This window comes from Aaosphaeria arxii (assembly GCF_010015735.1).
Source record: "Aaosphaeria arxii CBS 175.79 unplaced genomic scaffold BU24scaffold_5, whole genome shotgun sequence".
NCBI lineage: Eukaryota > Fungi > Ascomycota > Dothideomycetes > Pleosporales > Aaosphaeria > Aaosphaeria arxii.
In genome coordinates, this window is record NW_022983478.1 from 1,629,692 (window position 1) to 1,645,718 (window position 16,027).

Here is a 16,027-nt window from a genome sequence, read left to right on the forward strand (position 1 = left end):
TACGCGTGGGATGCTGCTGCTCATGAGTGGATGGACTGGACAACGGACGCGATACCGGATTGGGCGTTAGGGCGGGGCATGTAAAGAACCTCCCGCACATCGGAGATAATTTTCGCCCATCAATCCATCATATTCATCCCACGCCAAATGCCATACATCATCTATCCCATGTAGCAACCAAAAATACTAATGACTGTCCGTTCTATATTTGATCCTGTTTTTTTCTTCTCTTTCTCTTTGTAGGGATCATTACACATTTCAAACATCGTGCCCTTACATCTGTCAATTCCCACGCCGCTTACTGGTGGCCATAGTTTGTGTGTCGGAACAAACCTCATCCCCCGGCCCCTCTTCTCTCTATTGAGTCACAGTCCGGTCGCTTCGGAATCCGCAATAGTTTAAATTTCTTTGAACCAAATACCATTCAACCCCCAAAACAACTTAATTTCTGCATACCAATTCGCCTACACCAAGTCATCTTTCATAGTAATAACCTACTTACTTATCCTCCGGTGTAATCTTGACCCACCTCCGATCGGAGCCAAACCCAATCAGACCATCGTACGTGGGCACTCGTTCTGCGCCTGTCAATTTCGACACGCACCTTGACGGTCCTGGCCCGATCTTTGTACTCTGCACCCCCAGATTACGTGCTTGTTTAAGAAGGATGGATTTGGTCAACTCGTATGTAATCGTCCCTCGTCATCTCACTCCTCCATACCCCCCTCTCTTGCGCCGCACAACATGGAGTACACCAACGGTACAAATGGAGTCAACGGCACCAATGGTGTGATCAACAAACCGCGAAGTGGGAGTAGAACTCTGCCGTTCATGACTGATGTACTGGGAAACAGCTTGAATGATCGATTGCTCTTCGCGGTCCCTAAGAGTATGCGCATCCACCCCTGCTTGCTCGAGCAACACTGACACTCGTTCTCCAGAGGGCCGCCTCCACCAGGCATGCCTTGACCTCCTTCACGGCTCAGATATCCAGTTCCACCGCCACTCGCGGCTTGACATCGCGCTCGTCAAGAACCTACCCCTCGCTCTCATCTTCCTCCCCGCCGCAGATATCCCTACCTTCGTTGGAGAGGGCCGTGTAGACCTCGGAATCACAGGGCGCGACCAAGTCGGCGAGCACGAGGCCGTAGTGCCACCGACAGCAACATCAGGTGTCGTCGAGGTGCTCGACCTTGATTTTGGAAAATGCGCTCTCCAGGTTCAGGTGCCGCAGAACGGCGCATTGTCTAAGCCGGAGGATCTGATCGGAAAGAATGTCTGCACAAGCTTCACCGCCCTTACTGAGGAATACTTCCGCAAATTGGAGGCGCAACAGGCCGGAACAGAGGTTAGCGGAGACGCGAAGTTGAAGACGAACATCAAGTACGTCGGAGGAAGTGTCGAGGCAGCTTGCGCTCTCGGTGTCGCGGACGGTATCGTAGATCTCGTCGAGTCCGGCGAGACAATGCGCGCAGCAGGCTTGAAGGCCATCTCGACCGTCGTCAACACTTCGGCCATCTTGATCAAGTCAAAACACGCATCAGACCCCAAGCTCGTCGACTTGATCACAGCACGTATCAAGGGTGTCATCAGTAAGTCGAATACGATCTCCCCGCATGTCTCGGGACGGCCACAATGCTAATTGGATCTGTAGCTGCCCAGAAATTCGTCCTTTGCACATACAACATCAACCGAAGTAAGCTAGAAGAGGCCAAGAAGATCGCGCCAGGCAAACGCGCACCGACCGTCACGACCCTAGAGGAGGAGAACTGGGTCGCGGTGTCAGTCATGATCGAGAGGAAGAGGGTCGCAGTGGCTATGGATGAGCTGACTGCTGTCGGCGCCGAGGACATCATGGTTACGAAGCTTGAGAATTCTCGAACAGGTTAGACGAATCGCAAGAAGGAAAAACACTACAGCTTGAAATAAATAAAATGTTGGACGTTTCTATGGAGATCTGGAGATGCTTCTTTAAGGTATTGGAAAAAGCAATTTAGAACTGTAGGACGCCTTTGCATAATGAACAATGACATTAGCGAGCTACTCGCTCGAGACTCGAGAAAGTACTAGCACACTTCTGGAGAACATCTTTTAACGAACTTGCATACGATACGAGGTGAACATCCAAGGTGTCGATCCATAGCCAATTACGCCTGCTCCGATTGCTCAGGCCACCCAAAGAGGATTGTTATGAGCCATGCAGATGAGAACCGCCGAGTGTTTGCAGGCACCTTGTAGGTCAATTACTCGTTTAAAGCAAAGAAGGCAATGGAGGAGGAGGCGTATACAGTCCAGCAGTCATTTCCTATGGTAATACCTACCGCCTCTGCCGCTTCCGGGCGCTATGCCAGGTTCGCTATAGCTGCGTGCCTCACCTCAAATCGAGACCTCGGGCTGCTCTTCCCTTTCCCTTTTACAATCAATAATCCAGCTCACCTCACCGATCTTCGTATTTTTTTCTCTTCATCATGGAGGCGCCTGCTACGAAAAGAGTCTCCAAGGCCTGTGACGCCTGCAAGCTCCGCAAAGTCAAGTGCAACGGCCAGGAAAGATGTCAACAGTGTAGTCATCTAGGTTTACGATGCATCTACTCTGTAACCAGCACCAAGCGATCACAAGGAAAGCGCGGCCGTGTTATCACAGAATACAAAAACAAGACGTCCAATTCTCACATCACCTCGCCTCCAGTTCTTGCTGCGAGCCCAGCTCAAGCAAACATTCAACCGTCGTATTCTCCATTGGAATCACCAGGCGGATTCAATGAAGGTCGGTATACCTCGCAGTCGATCTTTCAATATGCGGTTTCCCCCTGAATACCTCTGCATATTGAGATGTCTGCGCTGACCCAAAGTCCTAGTACAAAATGTCTTCTCTCATCGTCCAAAGTTCAGCCCGGCTTTCTTCCTGGACCTGATTCCTGACTACATGGAGGCTGTCTATCCCGTGCAGCCGGTCATCACTGAGAATGAACTCCGAAATTACATTCACATCATGGACACCGACCAGGAAGCACTATCGTTCATTTACGCATTCGGTGGTTGCACGTTGAATCTCACACGCCAGGGCAACAAGCGAACTGAAGAGGTGAATCAAACCATCGAGGCTCTCATGAACTACTCCATCGAGACCCTCGGACCGATCCTTGGGAACTTCCGGTCTTCGGTTCTGAGGGCGATGCAATCAATGTTTTTGCACAATTGCCTGATGACCATGCAAGCCACCGACGCTGCTTTCTATTACATTCGCGACTCCATAACTCACATTCAGCTCCTGCGGATCGACAATCCAGAGATTATGGCGGGCCTTTCGCCACCGGAGAGGGCAAGACGGCAGAGATTGTATTGGCAGGGTTTCATTCACGAACGATTCGTTGCTATTTTGGACTACAGACAGGCCGTATTGCCTCCGCTCGATAATCTACCAGAGGAGGACCCTACTATTCCAATCACCATCCATGAAGGCTTTAATCAGATTATCAAGTTGTTCCGCCTTCTGGATCCTGACTTTCTGCGTAATTGGTATGACTTCTTTTTCTTACTACGCTGCAATGCGGGGAGGGACATGACACAATTTGTTTGCGTTGACTCCTTTAGCGCAAGCGCTTACTGACCCTTCTGCAGGAGCGGGAGCCACGGGAATGTCACTAGTACATGGATTGAAGAAAAATCTCGCGAAATCGAAGGGGAGGGTGAGGAGGAGGCTCAAGGCCTTGCGCTTTTGTCAACGATGCAAAGGGCGGACTTGACGATCACAAGGGAGTGGCTTCGCACTCTCGTCTGGCGCCTGGCTATGTCGCAAACTCTGCTCTCCTCGCGCTCCAACAAAGAATGCCTCTCGCTGCTATTTCCCGTGCGCCTGTCACAATCCCTTCGTCAGCAAGTGACGAGCATGTCCCGCGAAGACATAGAGGTGCACGGAAGTAGCATCGTACAGAAGCTATTTGAAATAACGGATACGATCGTCGATGTGCTAATTCATGTGCCCGCCGGCACACTCGAGGAAACAGCCCTGAGGATCGACGACTTCATCTTCATTTTGGACTTTGTGCTTCTGTTTCCGACGCTCGACCAAACACGGCGAGGCATACTAATGGAGAAGCTCGAGAGGCTACAAGCCATGTTTCCCGAAATATGCAGCACCACGAGCTCACCGAACATTCCTGGAAACTTCGACGCGCAATCCCCAACAATCGACCCTTGGTATCACGTCACGCAATCTAAAATGCCGGACATCACCTTCGACCCCGTGGGGTTTGACAGCCAAGGGGTTCTCCAGGAAATGGAACCCACCCAACTAGATCCAAGAGGCACGCATAAGGCGGCTTGGAACCAAATTTCGAGGCGGCTTTCGATGGTGACGTTCCCAACACATTGAAATGGGCATCAATTTGCCTTGCCGAGAGAGGCGTTGTACACATTACAATGATTTGCTAGTAGTCGGAACAAAATGCATGGCTCGCGACCGGGGTCATATAGGGTCTAACCTCAACTTGGTTTTAATGGCCTGGAACATTACTCGCATATGGAAAATAAGCTCTTATGTGATTCAGCCAAGCAGTATATAGCTTCAAAACGTGGGGAAGGCTTAATATCCAATATCTGCTGGGCGTCAGCGCGGGAACCATACACACGTGGTAAGTGGAGTGAACCCTTCTACGCAATTGGCAAATCACACTGCATCTCACGCCACGTTATTGCATTTTGTCACATGCATTTCATTGAGAGAAGAAGTTTTCAGAATCATTGTTCATTGTCAAAAAAAAGTATCTAGGCTAATTTGAAGCAGAGGAGAGAATCGAAAGTGCGCACCACCGACGCCATCTACTTTATATCATATATATCATAGGCGGCGTCATATTTGCAAGTTTTGACCCAATTTACATCAAGTGGGAACTTTAAACGGTCGAAGAAGGGACAGCCTCGAGGTGGGCATTGGCCTCCTTCTTCTCGTCATACGAGTCGGAATCGGAAAACTTGAGCTCATCAACGACAGTGGAAGAGAACTTCCTGGCGGGGACGCCCTGCTCGAACAGGATATCCAACTCTCCGTAAGTACGGCCCTTGGGCTCTGGGAGACGGAACCAGCACCAGACCAAGCACAAGAAGCACATGCCTGCCCAGAAGAAGGCAGACTTAGCGCCCCACGCCCAGGCACCAGGGTTCAACATCCTGGGGGTCAAAATGTTGCCGATGATGGAGGCAATGTTGTAGGTGTTACGGGCGAGGACGACAGTCTTCTGGCGGAGACGGGTGGAAGGCAACTCAGCGACCAGGGAGTAGCAGACGGGGCCGACTGTGCAGTCATAGACGAATGTGAAGATGAGCAGCATAGCGCCGATGGCCCATTGTGCTCCGGTGTTGCCCTTTGGTGCGATGCCTGCGAAACCGATGATAAGGAGGAGACAGAATTGGACGACTAGACCCGAGATGTAGAGTGTTCGACGTCCGAAGTGAGGGATCAAGAACCAAGCAGTGAAGACACCGACAGCACCGAGAGCGTATTGGCCGAGAGACATGGAGAAAGCATTGGCAGTGTCCAAACCGGCCTGCTCGAAGAAGTAGGTGGAGAAACCCATGAAGGAGGAACCGCAGAAGGACTGGGTGAACCACACGAAGCAAGCAATCTCAGTACGGCGGAGATCGGTGCCCTTGAAGCAGTCGATGTAGGAGCTTCCGGTGGTGACGGCCTTTTCCATTTCGTTGGTGTGCTTCATCATGGCAATGGTCTCATCGGGGTTGAAGTTGGACTCGCGTTCGAGGGAAGTGAGGCGGAGGAGTTGCTTCTTTGCGTCCTCGTATCGCTCCTTGCGAACGAGCCACCAGGGAGATTCGGGAGCAAAGGCAATGCCAATGATCAAAGGAACGGCTGCGTGATTTGTTAGTTTCATTGCTCAAAAGTGAAGATGTATGGGTCAACTTACGCCAGATCCATTGTAAAGCATAGGGAATTCGGTAGGCCCACTCGTCTGGGCGCTCTGCGACACCTTTCAAGACACCTGATGCGAGGAACTGGCCAATGACCCAGCAGAGGTTGACATAGGTGGTAAGGTACGGGCGGAGCGGGACGGGGGTGACTTCAGCGGCATAGGTAGTGGTGAGCGTCTGGAAGACACCCCACGGTACACCGAGAAGAATGAGACCAGCCAGGAGCATTTGGATGCTCTGGACGAAGAAAACAATAAAGATAAGACCCGTTACCGCGGTCAGGGCGCCAATCATAGTCTTCTTGTAGCCATAGCGTTCCGCAATGATACCATTGATCATCAAACCGAGGAACTCACCAACGTACGCACCGTTGGTAAGACCCGACTGCCAAGCAGCCGTGATCTCGTACGTGCCGTTGGGAAGCTGTTCGCCAAAGTGCCTCTTGAACGCGGGGACCGCGAGCAGGTTGGCGATGAGCACGATGTCGAACCCTTCCATGATGATGGCGCCGGACAAGAGGACTGACCACCCGACGGCCTTGGGGTACAGTCGCAAGCCCTCCATCAGGCCCATCTTCTGCTCGGCTTCGGTGGCCTTCGCGGCGTCGCGAGTGAGCTCTTTGATGTCGGCGTTCGCGAGCGACATCTTGCGGGCCTGCTCGCCGTCCACCTGGACGATGCTGCTGTTGCGGCGTGTGGCATCCATAGCGGTGGGATATGTAGGAAATAATTGGGGACAAAGTGTGGGGATTGAACTTCAGATGCAAGTCAATCAAAAAGAAGACACACAACACAACCACGAGGTCCAAAACGAGAGGGCCCTCTTTTCCTTCGTCTTCTTATCTCTTTGCCCTGATGTGCAATTGGAAAAGAAGCAGAAGAGTGGAACTTTGCTTTTCGAATTGATGCCGGGTTTCCAGGAAAGAGGATCCACCCCCGGGTACTTATATACATTAACCTGGGGCCCCCCTTGGGAGTGGGTATGGGTATGGGGATAGACCAAGGTATGGTATCACGACACAGGCACACACACCAACAAAACAACCCCAACGTTTACCGCGAAGCGAGAGTAGGGGCCAAGCCTGGATGGCGCGAAGTGGTAAGAGGTCGTGATGATCTGAGAAGGGAATAGGATGCGGAGAGTAGGGATTGGGATTGGGGAAAGAAAATGAACATTAGACTAAAAAAATGGCGCGCCCGCGCGGAGAGGAACATGGCGCTACGGAGCTTGGGAGCGCAACTGGGGGAGGCCAATGCATACCATGCGACCAAGCGGGAGCAGTATTGAGCAGTATTGCACGAGCTTCAGCGCCCCCAAAAAATCCCCATGGGTGAGGTACGATAGCGTCTGTCTGGAGAGCAGACAGACCACATTAATTGTGGATCGGGGATTGGATTGGATCTGGGGAATGGGCTTGCGTTGTGGAGTAAAATGCAGGCATAGCAGGTTCATCACGACCACACGGAGGACAATAGAGCAGGAGGGAGTGTCGATCATTGGCTTCAGTGTCGGTCCGCGAGGGCGGGAATGGACTAAAAGAAGGTTATCGTCCATCCATCCATCATGATCCATCATGAGCACATCCACCACCCAACGCGCTTGACCCTGCCGGTTAGTGATTAGTTGGTTAAGTTCGTTAGGGTTGCTCGCTACACACGGTTGCGATGTGACTATGTACGCCCACCAAATGCCCTGGGCCTGGGGACGACGACGACGGCACAGACGTAGAGATTGAACAAGGTAAGGATAGGATAGGTTCATAGGTAGATCACATGTCATGTTTGCTACAAGTACTCGTACAATATGTGGCGAGTAATACCCTCGAAGGCTGGCGAAGATGGGGCCGTGTAGGGATTGGATCGGGGCATTAAACCCGGTTCAGGTTCTTAGTGCATTTATTGCATCTGTCGATAGAAGTGAAAGTCTCCCCATCATCGACCAGGGGAGAGGAGGGGGATTGGCAGCGGACGGCGGGGGTTGACGTGCGCGGCTCAAAAAGAAGAAGGACAAGGGAAGGACAAGAACGAGAGTTCCAGCCCCGATAATCCTAACGGGCCTGGGGTAGCTGGGTTGACATGGGGAAACGACGGGGGCGACGATGATCATTTGTCCATTGTCGGCCCGGGGTTCATTGGAATACGAAGGTTTGTTGAACTTGTTGGCGGGAATTGGCAAGGCTGCGCAAGTAATGGAATGGGATGGGGCAACGAGAATACAACCAAGAATATCATGGTATTAGCTAACTAGACCAATTCATTAGTTAAACAAACTACGAGGTAAGCTATGTTTCAAACTATTTGTTTTGCTTCTCAATAATCTCCATACACTTTGTCATTCGATTCCGAGTTTCCGAGTTGTTGGCGGAATGGACTCGGGACTTTGGGGCATAGAGTTGGACGTTAGTCACAGTTGATTATATTGTTCCGAGCGGAACTATCATGTACAAATTCCATTCTTCTACAATGCCGTTGGGTTAGGTAATTACTCGTAGGATCAAGTGTCAGGCTATGATGGGGATATTAGGGCATTGAATACCAAGGTCCGTCGTGGTTTTTTCTAATGTAATGTGATCGATCCTTGAGGCCTGCTGGCCTCTACTCGATCTATCCTCCGCTCCGTACCTAAGGGTAGCCTGACCTTGTATTGTGCATGGAACATGGAAGTAACTCGGTAGATGAACTTGTGATCCCATAATTCTCCCGTTCCCCTCTCCGCCTCCACTCATTATTCCCTCGTGCGTGTCTCGTGCCCTCGGTCCTCCCCACTCGAACATATGATGGATCGATGTCGGAACGACTACGGGCGAATCACGGCGCGGGGAGCTATGCTTTTCGTACTATAATCTAGGATATGGAATTTCCCATTATCAGAATCATTAGTTACCTAGGTAGATAGTTCAACCTCTCTCGCTCTCGCAACATCATCTATCTACGGCTTATGGATCTCATAAGTTAATCTAATCCACACGCACACACACACACACACGCATCCAAACGCCGAGGTCAGGTATAAGAGACAACTCTCGCGCCCGGCATACGTGCAAGCAAGCCACGTTTAGACGTACCTTGATTTTTCTTCCCCTCTCCCTTCCGAATACCCATTTTCTTGCGTCTGGGCATTCATCTTTTCAGCCTCATAACTCAAAGCTACTGCAAGGAGGCTTTGTTTGCTCGGTTTAGTAAGCTCCCTCATATCCCGAGAGACCAACATCGACGTTCGACGTCGCATTGAGAGTTGGAAAAAGTCCGGGGTTTCGTTACCAAATCGCGGCCTCCGCTCAAAAGAATCCAATCCTTTTGAACAGCACATACCAAATTTTCAAAAATAACCTCCACAACGCAACACAGCATTCACAATGACCGTCCCCGAGCAGCAGCACTCCTCAACCCCATGGTGGAAGTCCGCCGTCGTCTACCAAATCTACCCGGCGTCCTTCAAGGACTCCAACGACGACGGCGTCGGCGACCTGCAGGGCATCATCTCGCAGCTCGACTACATCCGCGCGCTGGGCGCCGACGTCGTGTGGATCTGCCCCATGTACGACTCCCCGCAGGTCGACATGGGATACGACGTGCGGGACTACGAGAGCGTATATGCGCCGTACGGCACCGTCGCCGACATGGAGAGGCTGATCGAGGAGGCGCATCGCAGGGAGATGCGCGTCGTGCTGGATTTGGTCGTCAATCATACTAGTGATCAGGTTAGTCCATTATCATTTTTTTTTAACTTTCAAGTTCGTTGGTTTTGTGGTCCAAGGACCTATGATGCTTTTTTGTCTTGGACACCAAGAAATCGCTGGTTGCACCCCTGTCCGTGATCCCCATATTCCACTCCCCTTCGCGAACTCCGACCGTATATGTCGTGTGACTATGTACGCTTTTTTGGCGACGCTACCCCGGATACAACGGCGGGGAAAAGCATGGGGACGTCATGCACATCACTGCATGGGAGAGAGTTGCAATGCGTTGTTTATTCATCTTTTTTCTCTCGCCTCGTTTCTCTTTTCTATTCTTGTTCAATTCGTATTCAGAGGAATGTTTTCCTGGTTGCCTTGTGGAGACTCCACGTTAAGGGACAGGGAATACTCTGCACTTTGCATAATGTTGAGGGAGACCCGAGAGTTGAGGTCAAACTTTACGATGCCATATTTTTTTTTTTGAATTTTCTCTCTTTGCTTGAATTTTTGTTCTGAGCCTTTGCTCGCTGGCTTTCCTTCTGGGCAATTGAAGCCCAAAGAGCCCCAAACTCAACATCTCAAGATGTGAAAACGAAAGAAGACACTAGAAGCTAACCTTCCTCCACCATCCAGCACAAATGGTTCCAAGAGTCACGATCCTCGAAGGACAACCCAAAGCGCGACTGGTACATCTGGCGACCAGCCACATACGACCCCGTCACAGGCGCTCGCAAGCCGCCCAACAACTGGCTAGGCAACTTCGGCGGCAGCGTCTGGCAATGGGACGACCACACGCAGGAGTACTACCTGCACCTGTTCTGCCCGGAGCAGCCCGACCTCAACTGGGAGAACGAGGAGACGCGCAAGGCCATCTACGAGAGCGCGATGGAGTTCTGGCTGCGGCGCGGCGTCGACGGGTTCCGCGTCGACACCGTCAACATGTACTCCAAGGGCGACATGCGGGATGCGCCCATCACAGACCCGGACTCGGAGTGGCAGTTCGCGGGCTACCAGTACTGTAATGGACCCAGGATGGCGGAGTTCCTCGGCGAGATGAACCAGGTGCTCGCGAAGTACGATGCCATGACCGTCGGCGAGTGCCCCAACACGCCGGACATGAAGAGGGTGCTCGAGTACGTGAGCGCGAAAGAGAAGCAGTTGAACATGGTGTTCCAATTCGTGAGTTCCCCACCACTATTTTCCCCTTCATCGTGACCCAGTCTCTAACACGCCGCCCCCAGGACGTCGTCGACATCGGGCAAGGACCCTACAAATTCCAGACCACGCCCTTCAACTGGAAACTCCCGGCCCTCAAGGACGCCATCGAGCGGACGCAGAACCTGATCCGCGGCAACGACGGGTGGACGACCGCCTTCCTCGAGAACCACGATCAATCCCGCTCCATCTCGCGGTTCGCCAGCGACGCGCCCGAGCACCGCGTCGCGAGCGGGAAGCTCCTCGCCCTCATGGAGGCCGCGCTGTCCGGCACGCTGTTCATCTACCAGGGCCAGGAGATCGGCATGGTCAACTTCCCGCTCGACTGGGACATGAGCGAGTACAAGGACGTCGACTCCTCCAACTACGTTCGTTCTCCCCTTCCCCCATCCCCTCCCTCTTCATTCCCCATCTAACACCCACCACAGTACAAAATGGTATCCGCCCGCACCAACGCCGACCCAACAGCCCTGCACGCCGCGCACGTCTCCCTCCAGCACCTCGCGCGCGACCACGCCCGCATCCCCATGTCCTGGGCTCCCACCCCGAACGCGGGATTCTCGCCCTCGCCGACGACGAAGCCCTGGATGCGCGCCGACGCGGCCCAGGCGCTCGTCTGCAACGCGAAGCAGCAGCAGGGCGACAAGGGGTCCGTCCTTTCGTTCTGGAAGCACGCGCTGAGGATTAGGAAGGAGTATGAGGGGTTGTTTGTGCATGGGGATTTTGATGTGCTGGATAGGGGGGATGAGAGCGTGTTTTGGTTTGTTAAGACGGCGAAGGGAGGGGAGGTTGTGAATGGTGTGAATGGAACGAATGGTACCAATGGGACCAATGGTGCGACGAATGGAGAGAAGGGGAAGAGGGGGAAGGCGGTCGTTGTGTTGAATTTCACGGGTGAGGCGAGGGAGGTCAAGTGGCCGGCTGAGGTTGCTGATGAGAAGGAGAAGAGCGAGCTTTTGGTTTCGACGGTCGAGAAACATGAGGAGGGGAAGTTGGCGGCGTATGAGGGCAGGGTGTACCTGTTGTAAGGGGGTGAACGTCGGGCCGGGCAGATGATCGAGTTGCATGGCTGGCATACAGCACGACCTGCTGGTATGGGCGTGGCTGTGATTGAGTCCCTCACGATTTCTTGTATATGCTCATCATGGGAAGACATGATATACAAGGACACACTCTGTAAACCTTGGAACTGGTTCGGAGTTTTGGTCCATTACGATTTAATGATAAGAAACAAAGAACAATGAATAAACATACATGTATATTTCGCTAACAATAATGATGCCCAATTCGTGATGCTAGAATACAAAACGCCGCATGTGACCCGTTAAACAACATGAGTCTGCCTGTGAATGACGCCAAAAATGTCAAGAAGTCCGCCCAAACCCCCCAAGGATAGTGTGTGAAAACCATCGTCGATTCCACATTTTCATGATACATTATAGCCATTACAGCTCGGGATTCTCTTCCTCCACTGGTGTTTCGTCTCCAGGAACGGCGTCTGGGTACTTGCGATACCAATCCTTCGGGTCACCGCCGGGGACACACAGTCCTATTCTCCAGAAGTAATCTCTGTGGGCGAAGAAAAGCTCCCACAATTTGAATCGGGCCGGGATGCCCCACGACGCTCCATCGCTCTCCTTCCCGGCAATGCAATCTGGGTCCTCGTCACCCTTGCAGTATTGTAGATCGTCCACTGAGGGAGGAAGGTCGGGTGCGGAAATGAATATCTCCTGGCTATGCATGGAATACCCCCACTCGGCGAGCGGGAGCAGCGGGACGGGATCGCTCACGTGGGTGACCCGGTGGAACGAATTGGCATCCTTGTTGGAGGTGATGTTGAAACGGTCGTCTATGTACGACATGAGCGCTTTATTTCCGATGCGCGGCTCGCCAAAGGTGGTCACGCGGGGCTGCCATCCGCGAGCCAGGAAATCGAGTCCGGCCAGAGCGGCGACCGCACCGCCCAGCGAGTGCCCGACCAGCGTCAACTGGTAGTCTGGATATTTCTCGATCGCCTCTGTCAGGTCGGAGAGGATGGCATTTCGTGTGTTGAGCCAGGAGCTGTAGAATCCGGTGTGGACTGTGCAGTTTGTGCACTTGGGCGGATCTGCGGGCGGGGGCGTCTCATCGCTTGAATCCGGGTTTGCGATCCTGGGGTCTACGAAGTCGGACGTCTTCGAATCGTCGTCGCCGGGATAGGGAACGTATTCCTGGGGTACAGTCGACAAGTCAACAATGGTGTTCGCGATAGAGTAGGTGCCGCGAAAGGCGAGGATGATGCGCGGAGGCGACGGTGGATGCGACAGGGCAATGTAGCCGCAGGAGTCGGAGAGAAGTGGTCCAGTATTCCAGGTCTAATATAAGGAAATTAGTATGGTGATTGCGTTCAACCTAATAGGAGATCTGGGAGCCTCCGCGCATCCGAAAACATACATCAATGAGTTCGAAGTTCTCGAACTCGCCGCATCGACTGGCGCATTGAAACGGCTTCTGGATACCCAGTCCCGCTGTTCCTACGCAGTACGAGATATCGACTATACGTGCGAGTTCTTCTAATTCTCTAAAAAGTGCGACCGAGATTGCCGATCCATTGCTGGAATGCGCTACGACGGGAGTTTGTGTAGGGGCTGCTAGACCGCCAGCAGCCAGAGCAAGAAGCGCATTTAGGGAAAGGAAGAGGCCTGAGAAGGTGGCCATGGATGGCGACTATCGCATAGCCTGTGAGTTAATGATGGCGCAGTGACAGGAGGGTGGAACAGGCGGTGATGGTGAAGCCAAGCGCGGGAATATCAGGTATTGAGCTCGGGGATGTGTAAGAGATGAGGTAAGGTGAGGTTGTGGTGGTTGGTGGTGACGATAGGATAAATGGAGTCACTCGAGTGTCTTGGCTGATGACCCTTTGGCGGTTTGCACCTCTTCCGTCATCGACTCGAGTTAATGATGAATTAATCAGAAATCATAGGATAGGTCTGCCGACTGGCTAGAGACTCTGGGGTCTAGTCTATTACGAGTAATTAATGAAGGGTCTAGTTAATACTCGTACAATAATACTGTCTAACCAAAGGGGAAATGGGAAGGGGAAGGGGGGAAGGGGAAGGGAAAAAGGCAAGAGGAAGGGGATCATGTGTGATTTACGCCAAGCTTCCCGCCCTGTTTGGCACTAAACCCGTTGTGGACAGAATACAAGGTCTCGGCCATTAGATCATCTCATGACATCATTCTTGTGTCTTTTCAAAGTCACCCCAACGGAAAGGAAAGGCTGAACCTGAACCAGAACATGAACAACACGCAATCCAAGACAACATCGGCCGATGAGATTTACCGCGCCTGAATTGAACAAGAACTTTTTACAAGTATTAACACGCACTTGTCATCCTCTTCTCTCTTCTTTTTCTCTTCTCTTTATTTATTGCCAACCTGCTCGGCACTCTCTTGACTTTTCTTACATATACTTACCTACTTACCACACTAACCACCACGACCACGCTAGGTGACGCTACCCGCTGACATCCGCATCCGTAATCGCTGGGCGAAACCATATCCCATACACCTATTTTGTCCCTGCCTTTGCCCACTTTTCTGGTCCCTTCATCGCTCTGGACCTCTCCTCTCGATATCATCAAAACTTATGGCAACTCCAGCGACTTCAACAGAGCCCCTGAGGGCTCCCTCACCTACCCATCAACAACCGACCACCACAACCACAACAATGACCGATGCGCACCCACAAACGGAGACATCGCACGCTACGACCCTTCAAGTCCCGGGCCAAGCACACGTCGGCAGTGCCAATGAGGATCCCAGCACGCGAAGCATCGCCGAGAGTGCAAGCCAAACTGGAAGCCAAAATCCCGATCACGTCCCCAGCAGAGTAACAACGCCGCAACCCTCCGAGCTGCCCTCAGCCCTATTCCCTCACACCCAAGTCACCTATGATGATCCCGACTTCACGCGGCCGCCGCCGTTGAATTATTCTCTGCGGACGAGGAAGAAGGCCATCTTCTGGTTCTGGCTGTTGATCATCCTGGACTGCGTTTTCATGCCAATTGGACTCTACTTTGGCATGTGGTATGGCACAACGCGCGACCAATTGTCGGCAAATGCAGTCTTCAGTATCAGTACTGCCCTTCTCGGAACCGTCTCGATCGTGGAATACTTTATCCGTTTTCACCGATTGTTCAAGAAGAATTCCAGCTGCCGGGTCATTGGTGCGCACAGATGGTATCTGGATTGGTTTCACTGGAATTTGTCTGTTGGATGGTTCTTTGTCATGATCGAACTGATTGCGTGAGTTCTGCTCTACAACATGTCTCATTGTTATTGAATTGCACAAACTAACCCAAACACAAGTGGCACATGTCCCCATGATCCACCCATCCGTCTGCTGGCCATTCCCGCGTCCACCATGATCTTCGCCATTGGCGTGGAGCTTCTCCTCGTCGATATCCTCCGCATCTGGGGTGTTCCAGCCCCATGCAGGATTTCCTCGCTCCCCGTCGGCGCTCCTCTCCGCCCAGGAATCTACGCCTACATCGAGGATATCTGCGCAGTAGATGGCTCTGGAGGCACCGAGTTCCGCCAGAGATTGAACCTCCGTTACCAGGCCAGCAAAGCCTTCCGCGAGATGCTCCACCGTTTGACCCTTTTCTGGGCCATTGGCGCCATCGTCTGTGCTGCAGTCACCGTTGCTATCGTATTTACCATCGATAGAGATGCTGCCTACGTTGTATGTACTCACCTCCCCTCGCCAAAATTGAAACAGAAAGCTAACATCTACAGGTTGGATGGACTCTGCCTTTCGTCTGGGCAGGTCTCTGGACCGCCCTTACGATCCCTTGGGTGCAAAGGAGCCTCAAGCAGGAGTACGAACAGTGGACCAATGTCAAGTGGAAGGCTTGAATCGAAGACAGTCCCGACATCGTGCATCCAAAAACAAACAACCAATTTTCTTTGTAGTAAATCATAAAGTTGCGAACCCTCTGTAAGACTATCTATTAGCATGGCGCTGGTGTCTTCCTGTTCAGGTTGAAAACGGGGAGAGGGGAAAAACATATTTAAAGGACATTTCTTATCTTTTTCTAGATACCACTATAACTAAAGTACTTTTTCGCAAGAAGCTGGGCTATATATAATTCTATTCAAAGTCCTTTCGAAAAAATCCACACATAACCGCAACATGAACATGACAGCGAAATCAACAGCAAGCACGACA

At 52.1% G+C, this 16,027-nt stretch overlaps 6 protein-coding genes across 6 annotated transcripts; 4 read left to right on the forward strand and 2 right to left on the reverse strand.

The window, feature by feature from the left end:
• The first annotated feature begins 541 nt into the window (after window positions 1–541).
• BU24DRAFT_220136 (ATP phosphoribosyltransferas-like protein) lies at window positions 542–2,028 on the forward strand. The gene is made up of 3 exons (XM_033522042.1): window positions 542–889; window positions 942–1,592; window positions 1,655–2,028. The coding sequence occupies exons 1-3, from the start codon at window positions 745–747 to the stop codon at window positions 1,888–1,890; spliced, it is 1,032 nt and encodes a 343-aa protein (XP_033383055.1). The 5' UTR covers window positions 542–744; the 3' UTR covers window positions 1,891–2,028.
• Window positions 2,029–2,750: 722 nt separating this feature from the next.
• Window positions 2,751–4,558, forward strand: BU24DRAFT_220168 (uncharacterized protein). The gene is made up of 2 exons (XM_033522043.1): window positions 2,751–3,518; window positions 3,621–4,558. The coding sequence occupies exons 1-2, from the start codon at window positions 2,926–2,928 to the stop codon at window positions 4,372–4,374; spliced, it is 1,347 nt and encodes a 448-aa protein (XP_033383056.1). The 5' UTR covers window positions 2,751–2,925; the 3' UTR covers window positions 4,375–4,558.
• A 316-nt stretch (window positions 4,559–4,874) lies between these two features.
• BU24DRAFT_451681 (sugar transporter) lies at window positions 4,875–6,629 on the reverse strand (the record flags this gene model as incomplete). The annotated part of the gene is made up of 2 exons (XM_033531134.1): window positions 4,875–5,865; window positions 5,921–6,629. The coding sequence occupies 2 exons, from the start codon at window positions 6,627–6,629 to the stop codon at window positions 4,895–4,897; spliced, it is 1,680 nt and encodes a 559-aa protein (XP_033383057.1). The 3' UTR covers window positions 4,875–4,894.
• A 2,173-nt stretch (window positions 6,630–8,802) lies between these two features.
• Window positions 8,803–11,843, forward strand: BU24DRAFT_493259 (glycoside hydrolase family 13 protein; the record flags this gene model as incomplete). The annotated part of the gene is made up of 4 exons (XM_033533955.1): window positions 8,803–9,624; window positions 10,234–10,779; window positions 10,842–11,183; window positions 11,244–11,843. Exons 1-4 carry the CDS (start codon window positions 9,280–9,282, stop codon window positions 11,841–11,843), a joined length of 1,833 nt encoding a protein of 610 aa, XP_033383058.1. The 5' UTR covers window positions 8,803–9,279.
• Window positions 11,844–12,013: 170 nt separating this feature from the next.
• On the reverse strand, window positions 12,014–13,895 carry BU24DRAFT_451683 (alpha/beta-hydrolase). Its single transcript, XM_033531135.1, has 2 exons — window positions 13,249–13,895; window positions 12,014–13,169 (listed from the first exon to the last, which is right to left on the reverse strand). The coding sequence occupies exons 1-2, from the start codon at window positions 13,510–13,512 to the stop codon at window positions 12,261–12,263; spliced, it is 1,173 nt and encodes a 390-aa protein (XP_033383059.1). The 5' UTR covers window positions 13,513–13,895; the 3' UTR covers window positions 12,014–12,260.
• A 178-nt stretch (window positions 13,896–14,073) lies between these two features.
• BU24DRAFT_423623 (uncharacterized protein) lies at window positions 14,074–15,973 on the forward strand. Its single transcript, XM_033528300.1, has 3 exons — window positions 14,074–15,102; window positions 15,166–15,541; window positions 15,595–15,973. The coding sequence occupies exons 1-3, from the start codon at window positions 14,525–14,527 to the stop codon at window positions 15,712–15,714; spliced, it is 1,074 nt and encodes a 357-aa protein (XP_033383060.1). The 5' UTR covers window positions 14,074–14,524; the 3' UTR covers window positions 15,715–15,973.
• Window positions 15,974–16,027: the final 54 nt, after the last annotated feature.

What these genes read in the sequence shown, in the direction of transcription:
- BU24DRAFT_451683 (XM_033531135.1), bottom strand. Translation starts at nt 13,512, where the DNA reads ATGGCCACCTTCTCAGGCCTCTTCCTTTCCCTAAATGCGCTTCTTGCT. An exon ending in AGAACTTCGAACTCATTGAT is followed by an intron (nt 13,170 to 13,248) that starts GTATGTTTTCGG and finishes TCCTTATATTAG; the next exon opens with ACCTGGAATACTGGACCACT.
- BU24DRAFT_423623 (XM_033528300.1), top strand. Translation starts at nt 14,525, where the DNA reads ATGACCGATGCGCACCCACAAACGGAGACATCGCACGCTACGACCCTT. An exon ending in GTCATGATCGAACTGATTGC is followed by an intron (nt 15,103 to 15,165) that starts GTGAGTTCTGCT and finishes CCCAAACACAAG; the next exon opens with TGGCACATGTCCCCATGATC. An exon ending in ATAGAGATGCTGCCTACGTT is followed by an intron (nt 15,542 to 15,594) that starts GTATGTACTCAC and finishes TAACATCTACAG; the next exon opens with GTTGGATGGACTCTGCCTTT.
- BU24DRAFT_220136 (XM_033522042.1), top strand. Translation starts at nt 745, where the DNA reads ATGGAGTACACCAACGGTACAAATGGAGTCAACGGCACCAATGGTGTG. An exon ending in GCTCTTCGCGGTCCCTAAGA is followed by an intron (nt 890 to 941) that starts GTATGCGCATCC and finishes CTCGTTCTCCAG; the next exon opens with AGGGCCGCCTCCACCAGGCA. An exon ending in ACGTATCAAGGGTGTCATCA is followed by an intron (nt 1,593 to 1,654) that starts GTAAGTCGAATA and finishes TTGGATCTGTAG; the next exon opens with CTGCCCAGAAATTCGTCCTT.
- BU24DRAFT_220168 (XM_033522043.1), top strand. Translation starts at nt 2,926, where the DNA reads ATGGAGGCTGTCTATCCCGTGCAGCCGGTCATCACTGAGAATGAACTC. An exon ending in CCTGACTTTCTGCGTAATTG is followed by an intron (nt 3,519 to 3,620) that starts GTATGACTTCTT and finishes ACCCTTCTGCAG; the next exon opens with GAGCGGGAGCCACGGGAATG.